This window comes from Priapulus caudatus, unplaced genomic scaffold (assembly GCF_000485595.1).
Source record: "Priapulus caudatus unplaced genomic scaffold, Priapulus_caudatus-5.0.1 Scaffold1827, whole genome shotgun sequence".
Classification (NCBI taxonomy): domain Eukaryota; kingdom Metazoa; phylum Priapulida; class Priapulimorpha; order Priapulimorphida; family Priapulidae; genus Priapulus; species Priapulus caudatus.
Window position 1 is genome coordinate 22,366 of NW_014578888.1, and position 11,178 is coordinate 33,543.

The following is an 11,178-nucleotide window of genomic DNA, read 5'->3' on the forward strand; positions in this document are numbered from 1 at the left end:
ATGAAAGTTGAATCGTTCGATTAAATGAACATACATCAGTTAAAATTTTTGTGCTGATGACACAGCAAGTTTTGTACCATGTGTGTGTGTGCGTGCGTGGGTGCGCACGTGCGTAATATTAATATACTACTATAGTGAGTGTTATTTACGTGACATGAAATGTACACAATTGGATCTGGCATGCAGTATGCAGTAACTGCTACCAGTATGAGTAGTGAGACACGTATATATTACCCTTGGCAACTCGAATGTAGACAACAATCTATGTGCATTATGAATTTGTTCATTGCTATCTTCACGGCAACTAGTAGCAAACTTGTCAAATGCATACAGGTTAGTGCAGAGTGTGTGTGCTCTGTAGAAGCCGCTTCACACGTGTTTACATTATGGTATTAAAGGGATACTACAACTAGAATTTCAGGGTATATTATGATGGTAAGTGCATAAATAATAGTATATACCTACAAATTTCTATAATCACGCAATGCGCACTGTTGTTTTATGACAAATGTGAATGCGGCATTCACATTTGTCATAAAACAACAGTGCATTTTGAAATCTTCATCTTTGGCCGCTGACGTGACACGAACTCCGCGATTGTGCTGCCACCCTGACAAAGTTGAGCTTTTGCCCATTTATTTTGGACGTTACAGACCGAGGGCTATAATCACAAAAGTGCAATTATATTTATACCTAACTGCTATTTAACTGAACGATATTTATTCTGGAACAAATTCGTCCATATTATAACTGAATCTAAAATTTGTTTATTAGATATTGCAATCCCTTTCCTCTTAAATTATTAAATAAGAAACGCCCTGGTCTGTAGCCTGCAGCCGAAAAGCTGAGATGCGCAACTTTGAAAGCATATGGGCTTGTAGTGGCGCCACCGTCGTTGTTAGCAACGATACGGTCATTAGTTTTTAAACGTTAAAAAAAAATATTTCTAATGAATATTGAGCAATGAAATTTTTTATGTAGCGCAGTTTAAACCTATTTTAACTGAAAACATGCAAGGAACCTAGGGTCAAGTATCCCGTTATATGCGATTCGATGTGATGGTATGCCTATAGTCTCATGGCTCTCCTGCTTGTGCGTGGTTCTCACATGTATGTTGCTCACTATATGTGCTCTTGTATAACAGTTGACCCTCAGACGTACAAGGTTGAGCTGACGGAGGAGGATGAGCGGCAGCAAGAGGTGAAAACTCACCTCACCTGCCCACCAGCCAAGCGGCTCTCACTGACGCAGCGCTACTTCCTGTTCTAATCGCCTCAAGGCTGCCACTGATGCTGCATACTTCGTAATCTGATCAACTCCAGCTTGCCACTGAAGCAGCACCACTTCCTGCCTTAATCAGCTCCCAGATGGCACTGTTCTGTTGAATTGTATGTTGTTGTTTACAGTACTACTGTTAGACTTCTCCATGATGTGTTTGTAAGGAAATGTTGCGTAACGTGTGTGGTAGTGTGAAGAGAGTGTGCATGCGTGCGTGCGTGCATGTACATGTGTGTGTGCGTGCGTCAGGCGTGTGTGTACGTGCGTGTGCGAGTGAGTGATTGGAGTTTGTGATCAGCATCACAAACATTTCTCACTTTGCATTACATTCAGGAATTGAGAGAAGCCTCGCCAGTCTGCACCCCACTGATACGAATCTTTGCTCACCCAGACCAACTCTATAACACTAGCAAAGCATAACCAGGTGCCATAGTTTGTTTATCTGCTAAGCAGTGGAAATGTCTTAGACCAATAAATTATGGCCTAGAAATTTGTATGATCTGACACTATTCTAGAGTAGTGTCAGATTATAAAAAGTTCTATGGCACTATTTATTAGCCTAGAAATGTTGAATAAACTTCCAAATTTTTGCTAAACTTTAGGACACCATAAAGTGAGTACAGGGAAAAAAAAGTTAAATATGTGTTGATGTTGTAGAGTAGTTAAAGGTAACAGAGAAACTATGTTTTATATTTGTAATTCACTACTTATGGGGTTATTGTGTATATGGGTTTATATGAGTAGAATTTTGGAGTGTATCGACCTGTGGTTAATATACGTCAGCTACATTTCCCTCTGTTTTATGGTATGGTTTATATTTCAATTTGTAATTCACTATTTACAGGATTGTGTATATGGGTTAATGTGAGTCGAATTTTGGATTGTGTCTATCCGTGGTTATCAGTTATATGTCTGTCTTTTTACTTCAGTTGTTCAGTTTTTCATTTAATCCAGAAATACCTACCTCCCACTCAATCCAGAATCATGAGCTTACACTATAAGATAAATTAAATATAATGATAAATAATACCTATAATATTAAATTTCATGTACCAGCGTATTGATACTTGAGCAGTTTCCTGATATTCACGTTTACATTAAAATCGTTATCGTATTTACTCATGTTAATCATTTGTCTATTAGAATGTTACACTGCTGGTAACTGACTATACATGTTTTACTATATTACTAACCATATTTTGTAATTGTTAGAATTGTTTGTTTTAATAGAGGAAAAGTATCTAATATATATAAAATCATGGTCATCATGATTATAATGAATTTCATGCTGTAAATAGAAAATAGAGAATTTCTATGACTAGTATATGAACACATAAACAGTTGTAGTAGCTTTGTGGGTGTTTTTTAACCTATAAGTTTATATTAAACATATACACATATCTGCACCATTATTGCTGATTTATAACTATTTTATATACATAAATACATACAATACCACCTATAATGGGTGGCTAATCTGATATTTACATGTTAGTTGTGAGGGCAGGAATCAAACTATTACTGCGCGATTCTAGTAAGAAATGAAACCGGTGATGTCTATATTAAATATGATGGTGCGGTGTTGGACCTTACAAACTATACGTTGTATATGAACACTCGGAATCTGTGTATTCCCAATAGACAATCATAGATACGTGGTTGAATGTTATAGCACGTTTTCACGGTTGTGTGTTCATCTTACTAATACTGTATCTGAAATTATTATTTTGGAAAAATAAAACATGGTTAATGAAATAGATAAATAATGATTTCGTGTTAGATTATTAGATTATTAATTGTTATTTATAAAAACAAAGTTATGTCTTAAAATGCCACTTCTTTACAAGTATCCACAATAGCAAATCCATACAGAATAACGTGTAGATATCTATTATAACAATATAACTATTGTAACAATGTATACATGTAACGACATGCATGACTGAGGTGTAACACATTCTTTCGGAATTCATATGTTAGATGTCTTTACATAGTTTAATACATTACTGTAATTACTCAACATAATCAGCTATATTCTGATGCAAAAATGTCATTTATTAGAAAAGTAAAGAACTTCTTACTCTAACTGGGTGACACTGATGTATATATACAGTCAAACCCATGTTCACAGTCATTTCTACAGAACAGTCTATAACGTACACTTACATATATAGGTGACATTGTATACAGATACATTGATGTGCCGCACATATATACGTGAATCAAACATCAGGAGTGGAAGAGACGAGCAAACATTGTATCGTGCGTACTCTGCACATATTCGGGGACGGGGAAGCGAACACATGCATCCTCTACGCTGCAACTTCTGTACCTGTAACATGAACAAACACACACATTCACTCCTTAATCGACCCATCCACCTGGAGTGATTGGACAGTTGTTCTAACCCACCAGCATTACAATAGTGGCGTTCTAGAAACGCTGCTTAGTAACAATTAAGTAGCTGCAAAGTCGATATTTTTATGTGCACACGTGACGTAAATTCACACGCAGTTCCTACCTTTCCACTATATTAGGAATAACTTGTTGAATTTCGTACTGAAGTTTCTGTGCCTGTAAATGTTAAATATCTAATTAATACCTTGATCACAACAGCTGTAAAATTCATTTTAATTGTTCTCTACATTGTATATGAAGAGTCATAAGAAAGAGGGGAACAAAAATGTATAAGAACTGATTGCATACGCATAAAGCCCGGCGCACACGTGAGTTATTTTACTCAAGTAAAATGACACATGAGTCAAATTACTCAACGAAAATCCGCCGCACACGTGAGTAAAATGACTCATGCGTCATTTTACTTGAGTAAAATAACTCACGTGTGCGCCGGGCTTAAGCGCTAACATGAGGCTGATAGTTTGCAAACACGACCCGTAGGAGCTGTATACCTCCAACGATCCCAACTTCCCAAGTCTCACTGCACTTGCAACGATGGTTCTCAGTACGCCATACATAAATATGTCGACAGTGTCCTGCATTGTCAGGCATAGATGGCGGCACACATATCCAAACATCACGGAGTAGTGCCCGACGAGTGAATCCTCTTCTATCAACACGCATAACTGCTGCAGCGAGGGCAGTGATACGATCTCGCTTGCCACATTCACAAACGCTCGACCCTGAAACGTGACCACCCATGTAAAATCACCAGCAGCACAGTACAGATACGTGTATCATCACGCTTTATGCAATCAGACATCACTTAACAGAAATGGAGGTGGTACTAAACAACAAGCAGTGCCTGGAGAATCTACTAAATCGTGTGAGAGCTGTGGTGTTGTATGTTTGTATGTATTGCGGCATTTTAGAAATGGACGACTAGTTTTGGATTGTCAGCATCTTATCTGGTTCTTACAACACTTGCTGAGTGTTAAATGTTAATTGCTTTTGCTTAATCCTATTTGGGACCCAGGTATATATACTTTGCATATATGTGATAAACTAATCCACAGTGCTGAACTAGGATTGAGCCATTGCTTTCTAACGTATGTATAGATTACATACAATTAAGCATATATATCATCAGGAATGAATAAAATCAAAACGTTTTTATTCATTCCGGACAATTCACAACATTGTCTAAGGACGGGATTCTCTTCCCGCTCCGCAGGCTCTACGGTTTAGCGGGTGCGCTAGTAGCACCCGTTTCTTATGGGGGTAGTAACAGGTTGCGTTGACCGAGTCCACGATAGATAACACAGATAGGATAACACGAACAAGGTATTGTAAGCTACTCTTCAATTCGGTATTTGTAATATTCTCTTTACCACGGCTTGCACATTAACAGTCTAAACAAACACAACTCTACGATGCTACACAGATGCCTACACATACAGAGCACCGTATTACAATAATTCCATACCTTAGCACAGCGGTTCGTGAAGACGCTTGACTGGGGTGAAGGCGAATGGTAGGAACTAAACCAGGAAATATCAACAGGCCCGTGTGAAAAGGAACAGGGGGACAAACGGAGAGGAATGACAACTGGACTGGTCGTGTCAACGGATCAGAGCCAAGTCTCTTAGTCCGTGCGCGTTTGGCGTCAACAAGTCCATAACCGTTGTGTAATGGCCCCAGTATCTCACACGCGTGACTTATATTGGTGTTATATGGGTGGCCTACACCGTGCGCCCAGGCTGAAGCAGACTCACGGGAAATTATCAATGTGCGCGCTAAGTGTGGAAAAACTAAGTGTGGAGAAGCCGGCGCTTTCTTACCCTTGCCGCTTTCCTACAATTGTGTGCACATATACAGTTAAACCTGTGTTAGTGGTCACATTCATAGAAGGGACACCTGTCTACAAAAAGATAAATTTAGAATTTCCATTAAGTGGCAGTTATATGGAGTGAACCCCCTTCTCTACAAAGGACACCTGTCAATAAAGGACACCTTTAGCACTTCTCTACCTTGAGTAGCAGTTTTAGGCCTACTGCACGACACTACTTCTATAGAACGGACATCCGTCTATAAAACACTTTTAGCGTTTTGAGTGACCCTTATAGACAGGGTTGACTGTGTACAGTTAGTAACTTGCTACCAGGGAAAAATACTCTTTTTTCACGGGAGCTCTTTTTCAAGACTGGGGGAAAAAATAGCTCTCGTCAAAAATTTTACGCGAGCTACTTTGAGCCTTACGGGAGCGATTTCGGAGGTTTGAAGAGCGAATCACTCATCGCTCCCGTGTATTTTTTACCCTGCTTGCTACGGTACCTGTCTCATGCTGGCCCGGTTTGCCACGTGGTTCGTAAGCCTGGCGTGAAGGCTCACATCTAACTGCTCCACATCGATTATGCTTTCACTCAGGTAGGCACATCGTAGGTATGGTAATTGCAGTGAACCTGTCAACGTATCTATTATATAATACCAGTCACCATGCAGTCAGGGGTGAATGACAGCTCAGACAGTGACAGTGATAATATCTATCATTATTAACCCCCGCAATTATATAATATAGCATATTATGCTATAGTGAATGCCAAATTTCAACTAAATATAATTTCACAAAACATTTTTCAAAGGGAATTATGCAAATGCATATTCTTGGACATATGCTAGCTTTATATATGCTTACTTTATTTCCTGATTGTTCAATTATAGTCTTCCAGGAATACCAGGAATATCCTGTTATAGCACGTACATAATATATACCATCAGGAGTGAATAAAATTAGATCATTGTACATAATCAACACTGTGTTTTTATTCACTCTTAATGCTTTTATGCAGAACTATGGTAAATAAATAATAACAGTATTTCCTACCTGCATTTTCCAGGCAACTGAATACAAATTTTGTGAATTCATCTAGGGAAAGAGCAAATAGCAAAGTATAAACAAATGAGATAATTTCCAAACTACTGTTTTGTCTGTCTAGACCACATACATACAATGCAAATTAATAACAGACCTTACAGACATTTGCATAGTAAAATGCACCCAGTCAGTATCTGATAGCCACAATTATGATAATAATTTCTGTATAATGGATCCTAAAGCAAGATTGAGCCAGAACAGTGAACACAAAATGTGTTAATTTGACAATGTTAAAAATCAATGTAGCAATTTTACGTTTTATTGTTTGCAAAGTCTGTAATTTCTGACTGTGGGAAGTTGCGCACTTGACCAAGCTTAGGGTTTGATTCGACCGTGTAGGGTTTTGACACACTTGGTCAAACCCAAGCGCGTGTAAATTGTACAACAGAACAAAGAGGATTTGATTTATATAAGCGGTGATGATGCAAGGAAGGAGGGAAGTGAAGCAGCCAGGCAGTTGGATTAGTGTAGGATTGGTTCATAGCTTGCATATGTCAGAATAAAGATAAAGTTATATAACAAAGAGACATAAAAGTTGTCAATGTCAGTTGGCATTTTGGAGTCTTCTTGTGACTTCGTTACAATGCTTATACTTACATCCTTACGTCCTTTACATATACATCCTTAAAAGTATTTCATATCTGTAGCAGCTAGTGCGCGAAATTAGCGCTATTTTGCCGGCGGCCGCCGGTTCAACCCCCTAAACCACCGGTTCAACCCCCCATATACTCAGTCCACTTGGCCTATTCAAAATTTTGCCAATCTTGTCTTTATATTATATCAACAATATTTACCAATTTCCTGACTAGTTTTTACTTAGTGACTAGTAAGAAGTAAATCATGTTCCAGCAATTCCTGTCAAACAAGTAGAACTCCACTGATAGCAATGAAATACTGAAATACTATCAGGAGTAAGATAATATAGGATATATATTATCTTATATTATATTATATTATCAGGATAGAGTTAATAGGGAGTGTGACACATATATACAAGGGATATTTCTATACTTAGCCTTAGGGTGGGTGTGGGGGTGTGTGTGTGGTGTGGTGTGTGGGTTTGTGTGGGTGTGTGGTGTGGGGTTGGAAGACCTACGATTCACTACCGTAATCTAGTCCAACTGACTCAAAATCGACACATGTACATCTCCAATCCATCGGCGGAAATCGTTTCCTCGTAGACACCCGCAATCCGAATACAGCTAAACGTACGACTACGATTACTCCATTCTTTCGGCCTCAATCCAGCCATGCCGCCTAAATTCAAACTATAAAGCAGCAACACGGGCCCACACCTGTTTTGCTCTCGTCGAAGCGCTGAATGTGGCTGGTGTGCCGCGGGGAATGGAATCCGACGCAACCCGAGAGCTAATCATGCGGTTGGCTGTGCGTGCTTTGAAGCATTCAGCATTACAAATGGCCGTTAGCTTTACCGTCCTGTTCTAAAGCGTTATCTCTCGAGGTTGATGCCTAATTCTCCCAGCGACACGCTCTCGCTCAGTATCAATGCGTTAGTAGTCCTTTGATGAATATATCGTCAAATGGGCTGCATTGATGCTAAAAGAATTGAGAACGTTGTCGTACGTTTAGGCTTGTATCTCTCGATTCCGGTTCGTGGTGCTCGTGAAGAAGACGTACTTTCTCACGAATGCGAATTACGTCCATTTGAGCTCAAGTTGGATGAGTTAACGCTAGAAATCTTAGGTATTATAAGGCTAGTAAATTATCGAATTCCTTGTTTATTGAGTCACTACTCCTCCGAACCCCCCGACCCTTGCTGCCCATTTATCTACTCCTGAATTATATATATTATTTATATATATATTATATTATATTATCTTATATAGGACCTATATTATCTTACTCCTGAGTCCTGATACTATGAGTATGCCTAATAAACACAATTTCAAAGCTAATACTTTTATTAATAATGGAATAAATTGAACAAATTCAGGGCCTGTTCAAACTTGTAAGGGCCTGTTTAAAATTTTGGGTGGGCCTGTTCACATTTTGGCTAATTTTATGCCCTGCAGTAGGAATATATAGTCACTTGGTGTTCCATTGTGGTTTTTCACTCCTGTGGATGTGCAGTGTTGCACTGCAGCTTCATATCCGAGGCTGTGCGAAAACCCTCCAGTTGGGTAAGCTGGAAATATAATGATTTTGCGAATTAAATGGCCAATGATCAAATGTTGTAAATACCACCCAATTTTATGAGATTGACTGAGCTCATGATAGAGTGGAGTGGCATGGGTTCTTAAGTATAATTGTTTTTTTTTGTATACTACATCACTAGTTTCGGCATCTCAGTTAAATAGATGCAAATCGATGTGAATGTAAGATGTTCTTTCAATAGTCCAGTAGCAGAACCCAGAAAAAAGTTCACGTAGCACCACCACTACACAATTGTTTTTACATCAGATTCTGACAAATACCTATGGAATAAGTTTAGTGAGGGTGTACTAATGAATTGTGGGGTCGGGAGTGTGCTACATGACGATTTTTGGAGGGGGTGGGGGTAAAATAATAATGAAGTGAATGTACATATGGCGCCATGCATGTCAATGATTGTAATGGGTATATCTCTGGAACCAATTGTCCGATTTGACTCAAATTTGGACTGTGTATAGAGATCCAGAACCTGAACAAAATAAAGTTAATTATCCCCGGACCCGTGGGATGCTGCTATGACAACGGTTGCTAGGGGCAACCATACAATATACAGGAGAAAGTCCTGATTATGTATTCAAATGAATTTTTCAAATATTTGCCTTTGAATGATGAGAAAAAACTTTTCTTTGAATATTCAAACCTCAAAACGAGTTGTAAGGCAACAAATAACAAAAAAATTCTATTGACACGGTAATTGTAGTGTTAAAAAAAATGTATATGGTGTAGATTTTGTAGATGGTCATATAATTGCTCAATGGTTGAATGTGAAAAAAGTCATGTCTCTCTGCCGAGTTAAACTATACATAGCTGCAAAGGTAAAGAACTAAGGGAGACATAAGAGAGACGTACCGAGGATAATTTTTTGTGGTTTTAAATTGTTATACCATGACAACTACTGCTCGATGCTATTTCATCAAACCAAACTACGTTTGTTCAGACATTTTATTTACACTTCATCACTCAACCAAACAAACTGAATCCATGTATTGTGATCAATAACAAAATAGCTTTAGCTTATATTTCACGCTCTGCAGTCGTTGATGTACCTTAAACCTTACTTGGTAACAAGATTGGAAACTCGCTGTGATCTCCATCAAGTTTTAAGGCATCTTACGCATTCAACCATACGCCGCAATAACCCAGGTTTGTATCCTGGTCACGGCACCAATGTAGACGGTTAGCTCCGGTCTTACGAGAAGTGTATAGAAATGTTAACACTTATATTCACAAGAGAAGAAGTGTAGACAGTGCCACAAGAATAGATTTATTCAGGAAAGCTCCTGCAGTTAATAAAGATACACGTACTACGGTACACGGAGAAGTACTGAAGAATTATACACAGTGCGAGTGCAATTTACACAGCTAAAAGATACTACGTTTAGAAATATAGGAAGTTATCGCTCATACTAAAAGATAGCTCACTACGAACAACAAATAAGAATACAAGATAGTGATAGGTCCATAGCGGCATATAGATCTATGTGCATAAGAAGAAGAGAACCTCAAGCCATAGTTAAGAAGACTTACATACTCACAGACTGGTAACAACGCACGACGCAAGCACTGACGATGTTAGCACGCAAACTCAAACACAACAACTGACTGTGCTCGTCCGGACCGTCTTAAATACACGCTTAAATTAGCAACTGCAAACCCCGTCCAAACAAGGGAACGCTCCTCTGCAACCCAAACTAACCACAGATGTGTCGATTTAGAATAGTACATTCCTATGTACATTGCTATGTACACGGTCAGTCTATACGAGCAACCGATCGCCCCATCCCTTACAAGGAAGTCCACGATCGCTCGTGTATAAACGAGTATCTCTATTGTGTCGACGCCTCCTCCGGGGAGCGCCTTGTTTCGCGGTCGTGTGCTAAATGTGTACACAACAACCTTCTTACTCGTGTACAAGCACTCCTGCATCCTCGCAGACCGTGCTTCGCACATTCGCTTAAACTCGTTGCTCGTGGCTATAGTTAGTCATTACAAGAATCAATCTGCGGTTCCGATAATGTAAACGGAGTTTATAAAATGATTAACTGATTTAATTAACGCAAACCTCGTGTCTACATTAGCAACAATATCTATTTCGAATCACAGGCAGGCTATGTTGTCAAATCTAACAAATTCTGTGCCCATGGAGTTCCTATTGTTCTTCATCACTGTCATCCCCATCTGAAGTAACTGATAGCGTATTAAATAGATTGCAGCAGCTGTCGTCACTCATGCATCTACATGCCTCAGTACATGGCATTGCATTTGTCTTGCATGAACAGTTGCTTCTTGAGCACGAGGACTTGTCACATTTACATGTCGTCAATTCGATAAGGCCAGTAGGAGCTGGGTCCTTTGTCATGAGCACAAGCTGAAGTGTTCCATCGTCTGTTCTCGAC

General features: G+C 39.1%; 2 protein-coding genes across 2 annotated transcripts in view; one reads left to right on the forward strand and one right to left on the reverse strand.

Annotated features, from left to right (window-relative positions):
• Window positions 1-2,690, forward strand: part of LOC106817683 (urease subunit alpha-like) — a 21,250-nt gene extending 18,560 nt beyond the window's left edge. Inside the window, exon 23 of the mRNA XM_014822369.1 lies at window positions 1,145-2,690. Within this exon, the coding sequence (XP_014677855.1) occupies window positions 1,145-1,269 (125 nt within the window). The 3' untranslated portion in view covers window positions 1,270-2,690. The remainder of the gene's footprint in view (window positions 1-1,144) is intronic.
• LOC106817684 (urease accessory protein F-like) lies at window positions 2,638-8,752 on the reverse strand. The gene is made up of 6 exons (XM_014822370.1): window positions 8,661-8,752; window positions 6,560-6,601; window positions 6,010-6,137; window positions 4,188-4,418; window positions 3,800-3,852; window positions 2,638-3,610 (listed from the first exon to the last, which is right to left on the reverse strand). Exons 3-6 carry the CDS (start codon window positions 6,016-6,018, stop codon window positions 3,508-3,510), a joined length of 396 nt encoding a protein of 131 aa, XP_014677856.1. The 5' UTR covers window positions 6,019-6,137; window positions 6,560-6,601; window positions 8,661-8,752; the 3' UTR covers window positions 2,638-3,507.
• Window positions 8,753-11,178: the final 2,426 nt, after the last annotated feature.